Source organism: Mastigoproctus giganteus, chromosome 12, assembly GCF_048544385.1.
Source record: "Mastigoproctus giganteus isolate SK-2022 chromosome 12, ASM4854438v1, whole genome shotgun sequence".
In the NCBI taxonomy this organism is placed as follows: domain Eukaryota; kingdom Metazoa; phylum Arthropoda; class Arachnida; order Uropygi; family Thelyphonidae; genus Mastigoproctus; species Mastigoproctus giganteus.
Window position 1 is genome coordinate 62,890,195 of NC_143586.1, and position 22,673 is coordinate 62,912,867.

The 22,673-nt window shown below is 36.7% G+C and overlaps 1 protein-coding gene across 2 annotated transcripts in view; it reads left to right on the top strand.

Annotated features, from left to right (window-relative positions):
* Positions 1-22,673, top strand: part of LOC150077116 (serine/threonine-protein kinase VRK1-like) — a 132,542-nt gene that overhangs the window by 36,136 nt on the left and 73,733 nt on the right. For both annotated transcript variants that reach the window (XM_090386328.1, XM_090386327.1), the window contains one exon: positions 14,895-14,964. In XM_090386328.1, the coding sequence (XP_090242454.1) occupies positions 14,895-14,964 (70 nt within the window). The remainder of the gene's footprint in view (positions 1-14,894; positions 14,965-22,673) is intronic.

Below are 22,673 nucleotides of genomic sequence, written 5' to 3' on the forward strand. Positions count from 1 at the left end.
TATGCTGCATAAGCTTGCTTTCTTGCATCATATGCCTCTACTAATGCTAATTTCATTTTAGTGAACATGTTTGGGTGTAGATATTGCAGGACTGTATCAGCTAGTTCTGGCTGGGTTCATTAGTGGTAGTGCCTGAATCAGTTATACACTGCTGCACTTTTTTCATTACTGTGGAAATGGTGCTGCCAATATCTGCACAACACTCCATGCCATCAGCTCTTGCATGCCACTGAATTTGTTTATGGATGGTGATATCAAAATGTTTGGTTGAACAGCCCAGTGCTAGTTTTCAATGAACATCTGTGGGATGAATTGGATTACAGCCTCTGGCAGCTTTGCAGGTGGAATGGAGGCTAATTCCAATAATTACTGGAAGTTTTTATAAAATATAACCAGGAGGGTTTGATGCTCATACATGTCAAAGGTGGGCCCACTGTGTATTAGGTTTTTGAATTGAAAACCCATTTTTTGTTGGTCATACAGTATGATAATGATCTAATTTTATATTTCCCACATTATATTTCTTCAGTAACTTATGTCCTTTTACTAAACAGTCCATGGAAATTATAAAAAGTGACAATAACGGTTAACCCTTAAATCTATTTCAGATTAACCGAAGTTTAACCTTAAATTTTAAACCATTTTCTAATACTTTCTTCCATCCTCACTATAGATTTGCTATTTATATGCAGACTTTATTCCCCTTAAAAAGATTGTTTTAATGACATATTTTTTTTCAAAAATTTCAAAGAACAGCTTTTCTGGGTAATTTGTCATATGTTTTTCAAAAAGATCAAGTCTTAACTACTGTTTGGTGTTATGTTCTCATTACTTTTCTGTAATTTGTGTTATAAGTGCAAATACAGAGGTCCCGGCAGTTACGAGGATTTGAAAACTAAAGAACTAAAACTTTTTCCCTTGAGAAAATTGACGAACACTTGAATATTTTTTGTGAGAACGATCTGCTTCATGATCGTGCAACAAAAGTTAAGCGTGAAGTTAAAGACATAAGTGAATGCCATGATACAATTTTATCTGAAAAAATACGGCAAAAAAAAAAAAAACGCGAACTCTGGAGTCATTCTTTATTCGTACAATTGAAAAATAGTGCAACTTCAATAAACTTTACTTAACCTTACATTGAGCTACATATTATAATTAAAAATGTCTAATAAAATAATTTTCTCATTTTTCAGTTCCTTCATTCATATTTTACTATGTATAAGTACATAATAAATATTACTACATATATAATATCGGTGTAGATACACCATAGACAACGCTTAAAGAAAAACTATGGTAGTAGAGTGAAATGCTGTATTTCATCTATCTCATATTGTGCTCATCCTTCACAACAAGTTGCCCATGTATTGCACTACTTAGAATATGTAAAGCTTCGCTAATAGAGACGAGTATTGTTACTTAGACAACTATTGTTACTTATTCGCGATGGGCACCACCACCCAAATGTCACTGCTTGCAAAATGGTATGGGATAAGAAACTGCGTTATTCACATACTATCCCTGTTAGACTTAGGAAAGCAAAAAGGTGTAGAACCGTGATAGTAGGAGAAGAGAAAGAAATGGCGTCGAAAGAAGAAAGAAACAGTTACTCCCACTCACTCATTTAACTAAACCACTCATGAACCCCCCATCCCTCCCAAACTAGGCAACACTTCCCCATCCTTCACAGCGAGTTACCATGTATTGCACTACCTCGAATAAGTAATGCTTCACCAATAGAGAAGACTATGGTTACTTATTTTCGGTGGGCACCACCACCCAGATGGCACTGTTTCAAAGCTAGTTGGCTTTTCTTCAGATTTTCACCCACCGATGAAAAGCCAACTAGCTTTGAAACGGTGCCAGTGGCTTTTCATTGGCTTTTCACCTACCGATGAAAATCCATCTAACTCTGAAACGGTGTTGTCTGGGTGGTGGTGGTGCCCACTGAGAATAAGTAACAATAGTATTCTCTATTATACAAGCATTAATTATTCGAAGTAGTGCAATACATGGGCAACTCATTGTGAAGGATGAGCACAATAAGAGATACAGTACACATGAAATGATGCCTTTCACAATACTACCATAGTTTTTCTTTAAGAGTTGTCTATGGTGTATCTACACCGATATTATATAGATATAGAATCTTAAAATATTATGCCTAGTTGCATTTAGTTTTATTTAAATAATAAATATGACGAAAATTTGGTCCCTGTTTTAAGTGGAATTTTCTGGAACCAATTATCCTCGGATAACTAGGATTCCCTGTATTTGAAGTGGAATCCCCTGTTTGGCCTAAAAGCTGGCTGTTCTTCCCCCCAGGTCATATAAAACAATACTTTTTTCTTCTGTGATATATACTCATGTAGGTTTTGCCTGTTATGCTAAGGAGTGAAATTTCTCTGTTTTCACATTGGAGCAAAGCATTGATTGTACCATGTACAATTGTAACTTATCCTTTGGAAAACATCTAGCTCTAGATAATGTTATGTAATCACCATGATAGTATTTTACCCTCCAGCTTTCAGCATTTCAGGTCTGATTTCATCTACACTTGTAACCTTTTTATGCGTGATATTTCCTGTGACCTCTTGACTTGGCACATTATGGCCTTGTTGCCAATGTGCCATTAAACACTAAACCAACCAATCCTGTGACCTCACTCAGTATTCAAAATAGTATCTGATATTCCTTCCATTTCAATATTTCCTCTTCTTTATTGATGTCTTTATCTCCTATGTTTAGCAATATATGGAAGTATTTACTCTGTACTTCTAAAATGTTACTCTCTCTCTTGTCTTTGATGATATTTTAATTGTTTCCTGGCGCAGTATAACCTTAGTTTTTGCGCCAATAAAACCAAAATCAAACCAAACCAATCTCTCTCTTGTCTGTTTTAATTTTTCTCTTAACATTTTTGATTACCTTAATTATGGTTTTGCAGTTTGCTCTGATATTAACAGAAGTTAAAGTCTGCTGATGAATTTGAAGGTTGGAAAAGTAGTTAAAAAAGAAAAAATAAACTTTTTATAATCTGGTGGTTAGAAGATTTTTTTGTTATATGAAAACCCCAAATGCAATAGTATTAGAATGTATAGTACTTAGCCATACATGTATTGAAAGATGAAAAGAAAGAGGATACTTGTTAACATAGATTTGAATTTCTGTAGATGTAATTTTCAGGAAATTCATGTAAAGGAAGGCTGTTTCAGAAAACTGAAGGGATAGATGAGGAAAGGAAAAATTGATTCTTTGAGTTTAGAGTTGTAAATGGATGCTGATTGTTTGCAGCACTTGTTTGGACTGCTTTCAGGGAATTGTCAATTCAGAAGAATGGTGATCATAGAGGTATCTAATGGAAAAAACATGCAGCAAAAACTGCGCATCTATGAGACAAAAAGTAGCAAGAATTTGTAAGAAATAGATCATTAATTATTCTGACTGGCCTCATTTGAATGGAGTCAAGAAGATTGAGTAATGTTTAGGGGGCACTACCCCAGATCTGAGAACATGGGCAGATTTGTGCACAGTGAGTAGTTTAGAAGAAAAGTAACACTGGGAGTGTAAAAGAAAATCCAGTTTTGTTTTTTTTCCAATACTGAGAAAGCAATATTTGTGATGTGCTTATGCACAAATGAGATTAGAAAAGGGATAATCCCAGTAGAGATGTGTTGTCCAGAAATAAGCATAGGAGCAGTAGACTCCTTTTTATGAGAAATAAGACAGGTCTGAGTTTAGAAGGATTAAAGTTAACTAAGTTTCCTTTGCCCCATTGAAAAATTATTAGCATTAGCATTAGTAGAGGCATTTGATGCAAGAAAGCAAGCTTATGCAGCATCAGCCAAAAAAAAAAAAAAAAAAAACCACTTCCACTTCACCCCTCTGTTCGTTCAAAATACCTGTCCAGCTGAACCTTAAACTTATTTAGGCTATCAACCTCCACTACAAGGGATGGAAGTCTGTTCCACTAACCAACCACCCGCTGGCTAAAGGCAAATTTCCGCACGTCTATCCTACATCCGTCTTTCCTCAATTTGAATTTATGCCCTCTCAGGTGATTATTCTGAGCTAGAGGAAGAATCCCATCAGCATTGAGCATGCTCAAACCATTCAAGGCTTTATACACCTCTATCAGATCACCTCGCTGGTGCCTAGTCTCCAGACACTGTAATTTGCAAAACTTAAGCCTTTCTTCGTAAGAGCATCCCTTTGTTCCATTCACTAATCTTGTTGCCCTTCTCTGTACTCGTTCCAGCAGCTCTACATCCTTCTTGAAATGAGGCCTCCAGACCTGTATACAGTACTCTAGGTGTGGCCTGACCATTGCCTTATACAAGGGAATAATCACCTCCTTATCCCTGCTGGAAAAATTCCTGTATATCATTGACAATACTCCATGAGCTACTCTTGCAGCCCGTCTGCACTGCTCAGAGAACTTCATATCTGCCTGCACAACCACCCCCAGGTCCCTTTCATTCTCTACCACTGTCAGTGTAGTACCACAGAGTTGATACGTTGCTCTGGGGTTGTTGTTTCCCATATGTAGTACTTTACATTTGTCAATGTTAAACTTCATTTGCCACCTCTCAGCCCATCTGCTCAACCTTTCCAGATCCTGTTGCAGCAGCATAGTGTCAGTAGTGTCCTTGACAACCCTGCCAACCTTTGTATCGTCTGCAAACTTGGACATTAAGCTTGATATAACATCATCAATATCATTTATAAATACAGAAAACAATAATGGACCCAACACTGAGCCCTGAGGGACTCCACTAATAACATTAGTCCACGATGAGCAGTGTCCATTGATTACCACTCTCTGTCTTCTCCCCCTCAACCACCCCTTTATCCATAGCAGCAATTTGCCTCCAATGTCACACTGCTCCAATTTGTGTAGCAGTCTTCCATGTGCAACAGTATCAAAAGCCTTTCTAAGATCCAAGTATATAATATCAAAGCTATTCCCTGCATCCAGTTCTTTTGTGACTGCATCATAGTATCCAATCAAATTGGTCAGGCAAGACTTCCCCTTAACAAAACCATGCTGTGTCCGAGCTATAACTGAAGTCTTGTTTAAATGATCCTGCAGTGCTTCTTTAACCAGTGCCTCCATTAATTTTCCTGGAACAGAAGTTAAGCTGACAGGTCTATAATTACTTGTGTCAGCCTTTGATCCTCCTTCGTGAATTGGGGTCACATTTGCACATTTCCAGTCTATGGGTACCTCTCCTGAGTCCAAGGAAGCTCTCATAATTATGGCTAAGGGTTTGCTTACTTCCTTTGCTGCCTCCTTTAATATAACTGGATAGATCCCATCCACCCCGGGTGCCTTTCTTGTGTTTATCTTCAACAGTTTCTCCTCCACTTTGCTCTCAGTTATTTCAAGATTCTGTAGCTTACTGCTAGAGTTGAATACACCTCTGGCATTCCCCTCGCTGAATAACTCCTCATGTGTGAATGTCGATGCAAAATATTCATTTAGTTTGTTAGCTACCTGAGCAGGATCATCAACAGTTGACCCATCAATATCAAGTGGACCAATCTGATTCATCCCCTTCCTTCTAGAGTTTACATAAGTAAAGAACTCTTTGCTGTTTTTCTTTGCATCCCTTGCCAAGGATTTCTCGTAATCTGCCTTCGCCTGCCTAACCTCCTTTGTAACTTGGTTGCATATCAACTTGTATCTATCATAGGCTTCTGTGTCGTGTTAATTTGTAAGTATCCCATGCATTTTTCTTCTCTGCCATATGCCTCATTAGTTCATCTGACATCCATTTTGGCCTAAACCTTGAACAATATTTCTTAGTTGGTATGTAAAGCCTAGTAGCTTCCAAGATAAGTTCTTTGAATGCTTCCCATTTTGAATTTGCTGTTGGTAACATCATCAGTTGGTCCCACTGTATAGAATTTAAATACTGTCTCAGTCCATCGTAGTCGCCTTTACGGTAGCAATAACCCTTCCCTTTACCCCTAATGGTAGTTACCTCTTTGAGTAAATCCCACTTCAGCACACTGTGATCACTGCCACCTAGTGGTTCATTTATCTGCAGATTCTTAATGCATGAAGAATCACTGCTGATAATCAAATCAAGAGTATTACTCCCTCTAGTTGCCTCCCGAACATGCTGATGTAGAAAACAATCATCCAATAAATCCACAAAAGCCCTGCTAGTGTGTGAGTGACCAGCCCCCAAATTCCAGTCAATATCTGGGAAATTAAAATCTCCCGTTATAAGACTCTCTGATTTACTGGCCCACTCTATTTCCCTGTACAGTTTCTTATTATACTCATCAGAGTCATTAGGCCTATAGCACACTCCTACTCTCAACTTTGATCTCCCAATGCTTATGTCACACCAAACTGACTCAACACTGCACTATCCAGCGATGTCGACTGGCTTCACTTCCTTGGTTTTTATGTGTTTCTTAACTAATAGCATAACCCCCTCCCCCCTTCCTATCCTGTCTATCCTTTCTGTAGACGTTGTACTCCCCAAATTCCAGTTCTGCATCCCTTATATCTGTGTGACACCACGTCTCTGATATCCCAACAATATCTGCCTTTGATGTTTTGAGCAATACCTCAAATTCATCAAATTTATTTACTAAACTCCTAGCATTGGTGTACACGCAAGTATACCTGCACCTGTTTCTATTCTTAGCTACCCTAACACAACCCATGTGTTTACTTGTACCGCAATGGCTCCCAGCAGTCTCTGAAATATCATGCATCTTGTTTTTCAGGCTTCTGCTCATTCTAATAGAAGCAGTGCAAGAATCTCTTTCACCTCTGCCAGTGGCTACTGTCAATCTATTGGTCTTTGTCTCCCCCCAAGCTAGCAGTTTTCCGACCTACCTAACACTGCCTCGATAGCATCAGCAAATATTCTTGCACCCTTTCTATTTAAGTGTATCCCATCCCTGTAGAAGCAATCTGTCCTGTTAACAAGTACAGTCCAGGCTGAAAAAAATTCTACCCCTTGAGCCTTGCACAATCTTTCCAGGGCTGAATTGATCGACAAGGCTCTCATCATATACTCCCTCCTATCGTGTCTGGGCAGAATTGCAGACACTTTCAAATTCAACCCTAAGATTATCTGGAGTTTGGCACTTAAGGAGTTGGTGGTGGATATTTGAGAAGTTGAGGCTGTTTGTGCAGGGCAAAGTACCTCAAATTGGAAGGTGGAATGTAGTGTGCTATCATCAGCAAAATCATGGATATGATTTTTAGTCAGTAAAAGAAGGTCATTAATATTTGTAGAAAAATAAGAGAAATTGACCTCAGTGTGATACGTAAAACACTTCCGTATGATACTCTTCAGCAATTAATTGATTGTATTATTGTAATCATTATCATTTTATGTTAATTTTATATTTGTTTTAATTGCTGGAGAGTGTTATACAGAAGTGTTCTACATATCATAATGAAATAAATTTCTCTTTTTTTTTCTGCAAATATTGAAATACAATGTAGAATGGATTGAGCATAGTAGCTCTGTTTTATACTACTGATATTCATATTTTGAAGATCATTAACATACAAGAGGGAAACAGTGGGAGAAAGAACTGAACCTTGAGAAACAGCAGCATTAGTGGATAAGATAGAAGACAGTGCCTACCATTACCCATAATCAGTGTTCAGGGAAGGAACTGGATATCCAGTTACAAAAATCAGTTTGCAAGCAAACTAGTTTTTAGCTTTATTTTAACTGTTTTTGATGGCCACAGGGCTACTTACACAGTTGTCAGTGGGATAAACACATTTTTATTGAAATGTATGGACATAATATAGGAACATGCAAATATGCACATTCTGAAATTGTGCCAATACAGAACGAGATTGCTTAAATGATTTGAGCCAGTTACAAATATGGTCTGAAAAATGGTAAATAAAGCTTTATGTTATTGATTGTAAGATTTTGCACTTTGGAAAAGAAATCCAGGACTAAATTATAGACAGGGGGTGGTGGGAGATTAAAGGTGATTCAGTGAAAAAGACTTGGGTTACAATACAGACAGATGGCATGTTAACCGGGGGGGGGGGATCATTATTCCTCTGTATTAGATGATTTTGAGATTGCATTCATGTCTTGGAGGCTGTACAAAAAAAAAAAATGAAAGAAAGAAGGAAAGAAAAGAAATGATTTAAAGGACAGCAAGATTGGTGAGGAGTACTAATTGTCTGTGTTAAGAACAGCTTAAATGAAGCAGACTGCAAAACTTGGCATTGAGATACATTGGGAGGGAAGGGTTCAAAATTTGTATGTGGAAACAAAAGTATGTGCCTCTGTAATTGAGTGCTCAAGCATAATAATGCAAAAGTACACAAATTTGAGCCTATGAACCACAGTCACTCAAATGCACGTGTTTTTCTCTCTCTCTCTGTATTTATAAATGATATTAATGATGGTATATCAGGCTTAATGTCCAAGTTTGCAGACGATATGAAGGTTGGCAGGGTTGTTAAGGACACAACAGATAGTACGCTGCTGCAACAGGATCTAGAAAAGTTGGGCAGATGGGCTGAGAGGTGGCAAATGAAGTTGTTTGTGTGTTTGTTATTTGGTTTTTAGGAGCATTAGCAACTAGGGCCATATTGCTCCGGGGATATGCGGTGGTAATTCCCTGACCTTTTCGCATCCTCCGTATTTGGTGGTCACAGGCTTGAACCCCGGTCTAATCAAGAAGCGTGTGCTACGCATTGCTGCTCCTGCCCACCTGGCTATGGAGGCGCGTGGCAAATGAAGTTTAACATTGACAAATGTAAAGTACTACATATGGGAAGTAGTAATCCCAGAGTAACGTATCAGCTCTGTGGTACTACACCGACAGTGGTAAAGAATGAAAAGGACCTGGGGGTAATTGTGCAGGCAGATATGAAGTTTTCTGAGCAGTGCAGATGGTTTGCAAGAGTAGTTCATGGTGTCTTGTCAATGAAATACAGGAATTTTTCTACAGGGATATAAGGAGGTGATTATCTCCTTGTATAAGACTAATACATTAAGGGCTTAAGCCTCAAGCTGCGAAAGAGATTAGACTGTGTATTTTAGTGCAATTGCATCATTTATATACAGCTAATTATAGATTGGCAAATTTGCAATAGCAGCATCGTTTAAGTTACATCTCATATTGTGAATACCTTCATGACGAGTTGCCATGACATTGCACTACTTCGAATAAGTAACGCTTCACCTGAAGGAGAAGACTGTTGTTACTTATTCTCAGTGGATACCACCACCCAGATGGCACCGTTTCAGGGCTATTTTGTATATGTGTGGGATAACTCGACTATCCACTTGTCCCTATTAGACTTAGAAAAGCCAAAAGGTAGAGGGAAAGTAATAGTGGCAGTGGAAGAGGAAAAGAAACGGTGTAGGAGAATGAAAGGGACAGTAACTCCTTCAACTCACACCACTCAAAAACTCATAAATTCCTCGAATAGGCAATGCTTTCCCAGTGGAGAAGGCTGTTGTTACCTATTCTTGGAAACTCCGGACATCATCAGGCTCCCCTTGGTACCATTTCAGGGCTATTTTATATTTGTGTGGGATAATAACTCGACTATCCAGTTGTCCCTATTAGACTTAGAAAAGCAAAAAGGTAGAGGGAAAGTAATAGTGGCAGTGGAAGAGGAAAAGAAACGGTGTAGGAGAATGAAAGGGACAGTAACTCCTTCAACTCACACCACTCAAAAACTCATAAATTCCTCGAATAGGCAGTGCTTTCCCAGTGGAGAAGGCTGTTGTTACCTATTCTTGGAAACTCTGGACATCATTAGGCTCCCCCTGGTGCCGTTTCAGGGCTATTTGGCCCTTCTTTGGTGAGTGGGTAGGTACCCAAGTGATGTAATGATGACAAAACAGTTGTGAAGTATATTTCCACAATATGAAAAATACCTACCCACCCACCGAAGAAGGGCCAAATAGCCCTGAAACGACACCAGGGGGAGCCTGATGATGTCCAGAGTTTCCAAAAATAGGTAACAACAGTCTTCCCCAGTGGGAAAGCGTTGCCTATTCGAGGAGTTTTTGAGTGGTGTGAGTTGAAGGAGTTACTGTCCCTTTCATTCTTCTATACTGTTTCTTTTCCTCCTCCACTCCTACTATTACTTTCCCTCTACCTTTTTGCTTTTCTAAGTCTAATAGGGACAACTGGATAGTTGAGTTATTATCCCACACATATACAAAATAGCCCTGAAACGGTGCTATCTGGGTGGTTGGTATCCACTGAGAATAAGTAACAACAGTCTTCTCCTTCGGGTGAAGCGTTACTTATTCGAAGTAGTGCAATGTAGTGTTAACTCATCGTGAAGGTATTCACAATATGAGATGTAACTTAAATGATGCCGCTATTGCAAATTTGCTAATCTATAATTAGCTGTGTACAAATGATGCAATTGCACTAAAATACACAGTCTCCTTGTATAAGGTAATGGTCAGGCCACACCTTGAGTACTGTATACAGGTCTAGAGGCCTCATTTTAAGAAGGATGTAGTGTTGGAATGAGTACAGAGAAAGGCAACAAGATTAGTGAATGAAATGAAGGGTTGCTCTTATGAAGAAAGGCTTAAGTTTTGCAGATTACAGTGTCTGGAGACTAGGCACCTGTGAGGTGGCCTGATTGAGGTGTATAAAGCATTGAATGATTTGAGCATGCTCAATGCTGATGGGATTCTTCTTTTTGCTCAGAATAATCACCTGAGAGGGCATAAATTCAAATTGAGGAAAGACAGTTGTAGGATAGATGTGCGGAAGTTTGCCTTTAGCCAGAAGGCAGTTGATTGGTGGAACAGATTTCCTTCTTTTTTTGTGGAAGTTGATAGCCTAAATAAATTTAAGGCTGAACTAGACAGGTATTTGGAGGGGTGAAATGGGAACGTTTTTTTTTTTCCTGATGCTGCATAAGCTTGCTTTCTTGCATAATATGCCTCTACTAATGCAACTTTCGACTCTCTCTCTCTCTCTCTCTCTCTCTCTCTCTCTCTCTCTCTCTCTCTCTCTCTCTCTCTCTCTCTCTCTCTCTCTCTCTCTCTCTCTCTCTCTCTCTCTGTGTGTATGTGTGTGTGTTATAAAAACCCTAAACGCTACAGGTATTAGAACCTGTAGTACTTAGTACCATGCATGGGTTGGAGGTTGAGAAGATGAAAGAAGGCATTTGTTGACATTAGACTTTAACTTCTGTAGACTGTAATTTATTTTCAGGAAATATGTATGAAGGAACATTGTTCCAGTAAACTGCAGTTGAATATATAAATGAGGAAGATGAAAAGTTGGTTCTGTGAGTTTGAAGATGGACAGTAAATGGATGTTGGTGGCACGTGTTTGGATTGTTTTGAAAGAGAGAGTGGGAATTATAGAAGCCAATTCAGAAGAACAGTGCCCATGGAAGTCTCTGTAGAAGAGGCATGCAGCAGAAACAGTACGTCTATGAGATAGAGTGGAGAGATTCTGTTAGAGATGAGTCATTAATTAACGTAACTGCCCTCTTCTGAATGGAATCTACAAGCCTGAGAGAGGTTTTTGGGGCACCACCCCAGATGTGGGAGCAATATTCCATGGTAGGGCGGATTTGTGATTTGTACAGAGTGAACAGCTGTATGGAAGAAAAGTGACGCCGAGAGCAAAAGAGAAATCCAAGTTTTTTAGATGCAGAGGAAACAATATTTGTAATGTGCTTGTGCCAAGAGCAGTTAGAAGTCAGGGTAATCCCCAAAAGAGATATATCATCTTGACTAGAAATCAATGTCACCAAAGATAAGCATAGGAGCAGAAGAATCTTTTTTGCGAGATATAAGACAGGACTGAGTTTTAGAAGGATTGAAATCAACTAAGTTGTCTTTGCCCCACTGGAGAATTATCTGGAGATCGCCATTTAAGGAATTGGTAGCGGATACTCAAGAAGTGGAAGCTGATTGAGCAGAGCAAGGTTTTTCAAACTGGAAATTGGAATGCAATGTGCTATCATCAGCAAAACTATGGATAGGATTTCCAGTCAATCGAAGAACGTTATTAATATACAAGAGGAAAAGAGTGGGGGAAAGAACTGAACCTTATGGGACACTGGCATTGGTGGAGAAGTTAGAAGACAGAGCCATCTACCCTCACCCTCAGTGAGCGGTCAGAGAGAAAACTGGATAACTAATTCCAAAAAACAATTAGAAAACCATAAGATGGAAGCTTGTTTAGAAGACCTTTATGCCAAACACGATCGAAAGCCTTTGAGATGGCAAAGAACAGGAGTAAGTTCGGGAGCACAAGTTTTGAAATCAAGTGGAGGAATACCATCAGGACCCCAGGAGCTTCCTTAGCATCAAGATTCGTCAAAATCCTTCTGACTTCCTTTTTAAGGAGTCAGAAGGAGTATGTTGGGAATGGTGAGCAGTGTTTTACCAAGATCATTAATACGAGTTGGAAGAAAAATGGGATGCTTGCAGGTCAGCTTTATCCTTGGCTGAAGTGACAATAGAACCATCTGGTTTTAACAGAGGTGGAGCAGAGATGGGTAAAAGTTATGGCCAATTGCTTTGGTAAGAGACCAGAATGCTCGGCCACCATTAAGGCAAGAAGCAAGCAGGGGCACGCCGTCTATGTGTGCGATGGGTAGGTTATTTTTTTAAATAACCTACCCATCGCACTAAGGTAGGTTATTTTTTTAAATAACCTACCTTAGTTAATTTTTTTTAAATAGACAGCATCTCAAATAAAAGAGATGCTGGCTATTTAACTCTTTGTGTGTGGTTTATTTTTATTTTTCCTAATGTGGTGTTTATATGCTTTATAAAATTAATAGTGATAAATTTGGTTTGATTTAGAGAGAAATTACGTTAAATTTTAGAATATTATTTTCTGATGTTTTTAATTAATGGGGGCTGTATAAATTTTTGTACACAGGCACTGCACACTTCTGGCACGCCCCTGGAAGCAAGTTTTCTATGCTTAGCCTATTCAAAATCTTGTTTGGACTGATTAATAACTGCTTTACAATTGTTGCAAGCTTTGGTGTAGGCAGAAAATGAAACTGAAGAATTGGAAACAAAATAATTATGATATGTAACATTCTTCTCTTGTGAATAGCCTTAGCACATTTATTGGAAAGCCAAGGTTTAGATAAAGGATGAGATTTTAAAGTAGAGTGTGGATGCGGAATAAAGGATTCCATTCCTATAAGAATAATAGTGTGCAAGAATTCCAAAGCTTGTAACAAGTGTGCGTGCGTGCGTGCGTGAACTTCTGACTTTATGACCATTGTGGAGTATAAATAGAAAATTTATTTCCAGATAGGAAAACTTGAGCTCCACTCTTAACCAATAAATGGGTGAGACAAAGATGTGGATCATCTGCATTTGTATCAGCAACATAATTAGAGAATGGAAGAGGAAACAAGCAGAGGAAATATACATTTAAAACCAGCTGAAGCATTTAGCACTGTTCTTTACCCAGATGATTAAGTGCTATTAGCAGACTTGGAAGATAATTTAAAAATTGCAGCATACAGCTTAAATTTAATAGCAAGGAAATGCAAGATGGAGTCTCATCGGCAAAGCTAAATCTATGGAAATACACAAAAAACTTTGAAAAGACTAAATAGAATGGAAAACCATTTTGAAACAAGTTACTATCTCTACATATGTAGGCAATATTGTCTCTGACCACGAAAATGATATAGATATAAAACCGCAACCTTATAATGGAATTAACAGTATTATTAGAAGAAACTTTGATAAGTGGATGGCTTATCCTTTGAAAAGCCATCCACTTATCAAATAATATTGGTTAAGTTTAGTTTAAACTTAACCAATATTTTTTTTCAAAGGCAGCACTCTGGTTAAAAGCAGCTTAGCTGTGATTCCTCAAACACTTGTCAAATATTTTGAGATTGGACCAGCAATGAAATGAAAATATCAGAAAAAAAAACTTAGGATGACTAGCATCATAAATGAGATTTCAAAACAAGGAGAGAGAAAGAAATGACAAGAGTATTTATTGTCAAGTTGAACATAAACCAAGGGTCAGAAGAGAGAGGCTGGCTAGCTAAGAAGCACACAGACTAGCTTGAACAGATGTCTTGTGTACAACTTATAGACAAATACTGTTATCCACATTTCAACCAAAGTTGCTAATATCTTTTTAAACTGCATGGTTTTATCACCCAGTAGTTGAATCCACTATGCATTTAAAATCTGAGACACTTCTAGGATTTTGAAGTTTACTGGTTTCTCATCAGCAGGTTAGTGGCACCTCCGTAGCCAGGTGGGCAGGAGCAGCAGTGCATAGCACACGCTTCTTGATTCAGCCGACCGGGCTAGCCGAGTGGGTAAAGTACCTGCCCGGCAACCCAAAGGTCGCGGGTTCGATTCCCGCCTCGGGCTTGGATCAAAGTACTGCAAAAACCTTGGGAGGTGCAATATGGCCACAGGAGCCGATGCGCCAACAACTACCAAATCAAATCAAATCAAGCTTCTTGATTAGACCGGGGTTCGAGCCTGTGACCACCAAATACGGAGGATGTGGAAAGGTCAGGGAATGACCACCGCATGTACCCGGAGCAATATGGCCTTAGTTGCTAATGCTCCTAAAAACCAAATAACAACAGCAGCAGGTTAGTAATCCTTATTAGTGAGAACAAGTGAACAGCAAAGTGGTGTATGGAAGGATACTTTCATTAAAACACACAGAAATTAAAAATTTAATTTCTGTTTTAAGATCCCTCACTAATCCTGTATAATAGTTTCACCTCAATAGATCAAAAACATGCACTAGAGCCCAATCCTTAGGGGTTTGTGGTAATGATGATAATTTTTTTTTGTTTATTTTTTTCTTATTACTAGCCTTGTAAACAGTATTATTTATATTACTTATGTATTGCTTATATTGCCTTCTTGTTTTAGGAATTTCATTCCAATGGAACGCTGTTTGTTGAAATGCATTGTTATCAACATATTTCAAAACCAGAAAAATGTGAGTATAAACAAATTTTGAAAAAATATTTGACATTATTTGTAATGCTTATTTAGATCAGAAAATTCTATAACAGGTTAGAATGATATAAGAATTAAAAGATGCATTCTTATCAGTTCAAGCAGTTAAACTAATTTAATGGATTATGAAAACAATTTTAAGATAGCTCAATGTTTGATGTCTTTCACTCACATTCTGATGGGCATCAAATCCATCTCAGATATTTCTCTCCAATTAGTTTTGACTTCCTGACTGATTACAAAATGACTTGAAGATATCCAAATTGTTGGGAGGAACATACAGCATTACTCAAGAGAATGCCCAAATGTAAAAAAACAAGAAGATACAGAGATACAAAATTGAATATAATGTTACTTACCCATCAGAAGTTAGTATCGCGCATGCTTTTGCACCAAGGAGTAGAAACAAAAATCTACAAATACTCAACAAACTTTACTATTCCATTCAACAAATCAGTCTCACACTGGGTTCATTCATTATTAACCACATCAGTACCAATTCATATGAAACATAAACAGGAGGAATCAGCAAATACCCAGTTTCTGTAATAATACTAACTACCACTACACCTACAACATACAGCAGCATTGTGACCATAACACATGAAGAAAATAAACCAAACTTTGACAATATGGAGACAGAGTCAGTCTTTGACAATACTTCTGAAAATTATGTAGAAAGTAGATTCTGTTCTATTCATAATGATGATCTGGTATTGGAAAGTCTTCAAAGAAGAGGAAATGGATACAAGAAAGCCATATATTTTTAAGAATAAACAAAAGACTGAACAGCTAACCACAACTTGAATTTCTTGAAAACAAGTCGAGGCTCCTGCTAAAGTGAATTAGTGATTAATTCTTCATTGGAAGTGCAGAGATTATTTCAGTAATTTTGATGGCTCCTATTTATTATGATCATTTGGCCTACAGGAAACTAAATCTAATATCCCAAGTCTATACCTGTTGGGCAATAGACTTGATACAGGCAAGGCCATAACACAAATAGTATCACATTGAGGAGTAGCTCTAATCACTAGCTACTGCATATTTAAAACATTGCCATTATAGACTCAATTATAGCCTGTATTTTGCAGTACTCTCTCTCTCTCTCTCTCTCTCTCTCTCTCTCTCTCTCTCTCTCTCTCTCTCTCTCTCTCTCTACCTTTTCATCAGACTATTGTATACAAATGAATTAAAAAATTAATATATGGCTTCAGCCTGTTTGCATCTAATGAAACTTTAATGATCATCACTTTTTAGTGGGAAGAATTTGATCTAGATAAAAGAGGATAACTTAAAGATATTGTTAGACCAATTTAATAACACTGGCTACTATAGAATTACATACCTACCTATAGGGTCCCTCTCAGCCATTGACCTAGTGTTATGCTTTTCAGCTTTGTATTCTGATCTTAAACTCTCTGAATTGGAAAAAATCTGTATAGAGCATAATTTCTTAGCAGAAAGGCATACCTTGAAAACAACTAATTCTAATAACAAATTAAACAGCATTGCACTCCATGTAAACTTTTTTATAGGCAAAAAAGATCAAGTTTATTGAAAGAGGGTGGAAAGAAAGCTTTAACAGAAAACATTCCTATAATCAAATCATTTAAAGCCCAATTTTGACTACATTTCAAATTCCTTGTAGATATCACTGACAAGTGTAGAGGAAGGAAAGAGTAAGGTGATTGTAAGAACTGTTTGTGTCAAACATTGCACTGTTTTTAAATTAAAGAAATTGTGTGAATTTAGTGAACACTAGTTGTGAAGAAACACTGTGCTATTTTTAGTTAACTGTGATAATTATGAAATTGTCATTGTCAAGTCTAGAAGAATAAATTGATATTAAGAGCAAGTTAAAACAAATGATGTGCTGTTTTTTATTTTGAATTTAAAAAATGAAATGAATTAGGTAAGAACACTAATTGCCAGAAAAATCCATGATTTATTTATTTTTAATTAATTTAAAAAAGTGTGTGGAGTGGAGGGAAAAGGTGTATGCTGTTATAATTAATAATATGAATTAGGTGAAAAAATTGTCAAGATTATGAAGATAACTGTTAGTGGCTTCTCACATATTTTAAAGGTCTAGTTACAAAAAATGGTGTGCTGTTTAGTTGAATTGTCAGAGAAAACAGAAACTAGAATCTGTAACAGGCTACTCACTATTGTTTACAAGTAAGATATAAACAGATAAGTTGTGGAAAAACAAATATTAAAGGGTTAGTTACATTAACGTTATGCTATTTTTATTTTAATTAAAGTAATTATTGAAATTTTAGATGAGGAAAAAAATCTCATCCAAACTATACAGCTAACCATTATCACTGACCGTGTGGTATCATTGAAACTGGTGAGGGATAAACACAAACCCAAATGAAAGTGTCAGATGGTTGAGTTATGAAATTGAGTTTCAAGAAAGATTCACAGATAAGAAGCTGAAAAGAGACTTGGTTTTCAAGCATAAAATACTAAATTTATTTTTCACCTAATGTTATTAATTACAATAGCATAAACCTTCCCCACCCAGTCCATATGATTTGTTTTAATTAATTATGAAATAAATAATGTATAGTTTTCTTGCAATTAATGCTCTTAAATAATTTAATTTCTTGAATTCAAACTAAAAAAATAGTGCTTCATTTGTTGAAACTAGCTTTTAATATTAATTTATTCTTCTATACCTGGCAGTGACATTTTCATAATTATCATCTAATTAAAATTAGTGCAGTATTTTTTCACAACTAGTCTTTTCGCTAAATTTGCACAAATTTCTTTAATTTAAAAAAGTGCAGTTTTTGATATGAACAGTTCTTACAATTGCCTTATTTTTTCCTTCCTCTAGACTCAATATTGGCATTTTAAATGGTTGGGTTATTGGAATGTAATGCTTTCTTTCCAGCCTGTTTTAATAAACTGTCCTTTTTTACCTATAAAAAATTTATGTTGAGTGCAATATAATCTAATCTGTTATTAGAATTATATAAAGCATACCTTCTGAAAATACAGAACTGATCATTTATCAGTTGCTTTTCAACCTTTTTTGATAACCAATTGCACATCATAAATACCAGAGGGGGGGGGGAACTAAAAGCATTAATAATAATAAAACTAATTTCTGTACTGATGCTCCTATTATTGACTAGTCTTCTCCCCTCCACACAGTTTCTGTACAAAACATTAGATAGTATGAATCAGAGCTGTAATACTCAATATGTTCTACGTTGATAATGATATTAGTAAATTAATAAGAGGAGTTTACCTCAATATAGTACGTGGAACACTTCCGTATGATACCCTCCAGAAATTAAAACGGAAAAAACGAAAAAATCGACAACTTACCGGTACATTAAAGTAAAATATAAATAATTAAAGTAAATTATAAATAATTAAATAATCAATTTAACACAATTCAAAATCAATTCAAAACAATTAAAATTCAAATTAACGCAATTAAAAGAATCTAACGAAAATATTCAAAACGATTTTCCTTCCTGAAGCTGACAATGCTTTTCGACCGACTGTCGTGATCACAGGAATGAAAATTATCGAATCAGGCTAAACCTGCAACTTAAATAGTGATTATGTGTCTTCGCGCATGCGCGTAAAGGTCCACGCATCGGAGATCAAATATGGCCGCCGAACGTTAACAGAATTCTCGTGTAATTTAATTTCAACGGTTTCTGCAATTAATAGTCGCGTATAATTACGTTGAACGTTAAGTATTTTGGCCTCGTTAAATAAAAAAGTATGTTTTTCGTTAATGGCATGAAAGGCTAATTCTGACGCTGCTGAACGAGAAGCACGAACAGAGGCTTCGTGTTGATTTACACGGATATTAAGAGAAAACCGCGTGGAACCCTGATAAGACGAGTCGCAATCACCGCAAGAAATGTTGTATACTAGATCATTAATTTGTGTTGCGAACGCCGAAAGAACCGAGCGATTGTTCAGTATAGTGTGTAACTTCCGTATAGGCCTAGCTATAATTTTAAATTCGGTATCTTTAAAGAATCTGTTAAGCTGTTTGTGCCACTGTTCAACATATGGGACAGAAATAAAGTATTTTTTGATATTACTATTGTTGATTGGTGCAGTATTTTGTATCCTATCCTTAGCTTGTACCCTAATTCGATTTATAGTGTTAATGGGATAACCCCTGTTCAAGAATCTGCTAGTTAATATTTGTATTTCTGAGTCTAAAGCAGAATCCGTCGTTGAATATTTATAGGCATTTAGAAATTGATTAAAGATAATCGATCTTTTGTAGGTGAACGGGTGGTAGCTATTATAATGTAGAAGCATACCGGTGTTTGTGGGTTTTCGATAGATGCTAAATTGTATTTTGTTCGAGTCCCGGGTAAGCGTGAAATTTAGAAAGTTTAATGACTTAGTATCCGTATCTTCCCTTTCCAATGTAAATTTGAGTCTAGAATGAATATTGTTAAACGAATGTAAAATATCTTGGATAGTACTACTATCGGTAATAACTAGAACATCGTCTAAATACCTCCCATAGTATGTGATACGGGGACGAAAAGGTGTCAAATGTATCTGCTCAATCGTTGAGAGATAGATCTCTGACATTAAGCCACTCAGGCTCAAACCCATTGGTAATCCAAAAATTTGTTTGTACACCTTGTCTCGAAAGGTGATGTAGTTAGCCTCAACTAATAGTTTAGTTAAGTGAAAAATCTCCTTTATAGGCAGCTTCGTATAATTAATCGGTGTCGAGTTTTTATTTAACATATCCCAAATAATATCTAATGTGTATTCAACGTTTACATTCGTATATAATGATGTAACATCTAATGAGAATAAATTGTCATTGTCGCCGAGTCTACAGTCTTTAAGATTATTAAATAATGTATCGTAATTCTTAATCCCAAATTGTATAACCTGTCTAAAAGGTTTTATAATGTTATATACATGTGTGGCTAAGGCTGAAAATGCCGAGTTCCTGTAGGAAACAATAGGTCGAATCGGAAATCCAGGCTTGTGTAATTTTACCTGACCAAAAAGTGCAGGAATATTGTATGTTCTGGACTTCAATTCCTTCAACTGAACCATAGTAATGTAGTCGTTTTTACGATATGTGGTTAACGTTTTATTGTATTGATTTACCAAATTGGTAAACAGTGTCGGGTCCACTTCACAATAAGTGGAGCTATCAGATACAACTGAATCTAACTTATTAATATAATCATGTTTATCTAGTATTACCACTGTATCTCCTTTATCTGCCCTCTGTATAATAATGTCCTTATTTTCTCGAAGTTCTCGTAAAGCTGAACTGTCATGTGTATTCAATTTAGGAAGTCGTGTTTCTTTTATGTTATTCACTACTTGGTTAACTTGTTGAATAAATACATCTTTTTGTGGAACACTACGAAGTCCAAATTCAAAATCAATTACGCATTGTTTTTTTTGGCAGCTTTCGAGGTGGTAAATTATAATTTAATCCTTTGGATAAAAGTGAAATCTGGTCCTGCGATAGTGTACACGAGGAAAGATTTGTAACCTGTTGATGTGTCGGTTCGTTGGATACTGGGTGAGGGGGTGTTCGTGAACTAGCCGACATATTCTGTGGTAGTGCGTTATGTGTCTGTGGGGGGGATGTCACCCAACTCGTGTGAACTTGGTCGCAAGCTCGCGACAATGTGTTAGAATTCGTATGAACGTGTCTTGAACTATTCGATAATGTTTGCAACTTATTAACGTGTCTGTTTTTTATTTCTGAGGCTTGTGCTTCCCGTCCCAAATCTATGGAGGTCTTCAATACAGACCAATCGTTCGGATGTAGATAATTTTTTAATTTATCGCGAAGCTTCCTAACCTGGGAAAGGTATTTTTGTTTATCCGAATATCGAGATTTTAAGGCAAGCTTAACAATATTACGTGATGTCGCCAGTGATAGTTGTTTTATGCCTGAAATTTTTTGATTTAAATTCACCCTGGCAAACTTCGGAACGATGTTGTTTTGAAGGCAATATTTTAGGAAAGAAATATGGTAACTTTGGGCCGAGTACCTTAGTGTAGATTTAATGTAATTTTGTACCAAGCCATTCAAAAAATCTCCCATAATTGTGTGTATCGATTGTATACTACTGGAGAGACAGGAAGTGAATGAAATAGTCAATAAGAGTATGAAAAGTAATTAGATAGTATGAATCAGAGCTGTAATACTCAATATGTTCTACGTTGATAATGATATTAGTAAATTAATAAGAGGAGTTTACCTCAATATAGTACGTGGAACACTTCCGTATGATACCCTCCAGAAATTAAAACGGAAAAAACGAAAAAATCGACAACTTACCGGTACATTAAAGTAAAATATAAATAATTAAAGTAAATTATAAATAATTAAATAATCAATTTAACACAATTCAAAATCAATTCAAAACAATTAAAATTCAAATTAACGCAATTAAAAGAATCTAACGAAAATATTCAAAACGATTTTCCTTCCTGAAGCTGACAATGCTTTTCGACCGACTGTCGTGATCACAGGAATGAAAATTATCGAATCAGGCTAAACCTGCAACTTAAATAGTGATTATGTGTCTTCGCGCATGCGCGTAAAGGTCCACGCATCGGAGATCAAATATGGCCGCCGAACATTAACAGAATTCTCGTGTAATTTAATTTCAACGGTTTCTGCAATTAATAGTCGCGTATAATTACGTTGAACGTTAAGTATTTTGGCCTCGTTAAATAAAAAAGTATGTTTTTCGTTAATGGCATGAAAGGCTAATTCTGACGCTGCTGAACGAGAAGCACGAACAGAGGCTTCGTGTTGATTTACACGGATATTAAGAGAAAACCGCGTGGAACCCTGATAAGACGAGTCGCAATCACCGCAAGAAATGTTGTATACTAGATCATTAATTTGTGTTGCGAACGCCGAAAGAACCGAGCGATTGTTCAGTATAGTGTGTAACTTCCGTATAGGCCTAGCTATAATTTTAAATTCGGTATCTTTAAAGAATCTGTTAAGCTGTTTGTGCCACTGTTCAACATATGGGACAGAAATAAAGTATTTTTTGATATTACTATTGTTGATTGGTGCAGTATTTTGTATCCTATCCTTAGCTTGTACCCTAATTCGATTTATAGTGTTAATGGGATAACCCCTGTTCAAGAATCTGCTAGTTAATATTTGTATTTCTGAGTCTAAAGCAGAATCCGTCGTTGAATATTTATAGGCATTTAGAAATTGATTAAAGATAATCGATCTTTTGTAGGTGAACGGGTGGTAGCTATTATAATGTAGAAGCATACCGGTGTTTGTGGGTTTTCGATAGATGCTAAATTGTATTTTGTTCGAGTCCCGGGTAAGCGTGAAATTTAGAAAGTTTAATGACTTAGTATCCGTATCTTCCCTTTCCAATGTAAATTTGAGTCTAGAATGAATATTGTTAAACGAATGTAAAATATCTTGGATAGTACTACTATCGGTAATAACTAGAACATCGTCTAAATACCTCCCATAGTATGTGATACGGGGACGAAAAGGTGTCAAATGTATCTGCTCAATCGTTGAGAGATAGATCTCTGACATTAAGCCACTCAGGCTCAAACCCATTGGTAATCCAAAAATTTGTTTGTACACCTTGTCTCGAAAGGTGATGTAGTTAGCCTCAACTAATAGTTTAGTTAAGTGAAAAATCTCCTTTATAGGCA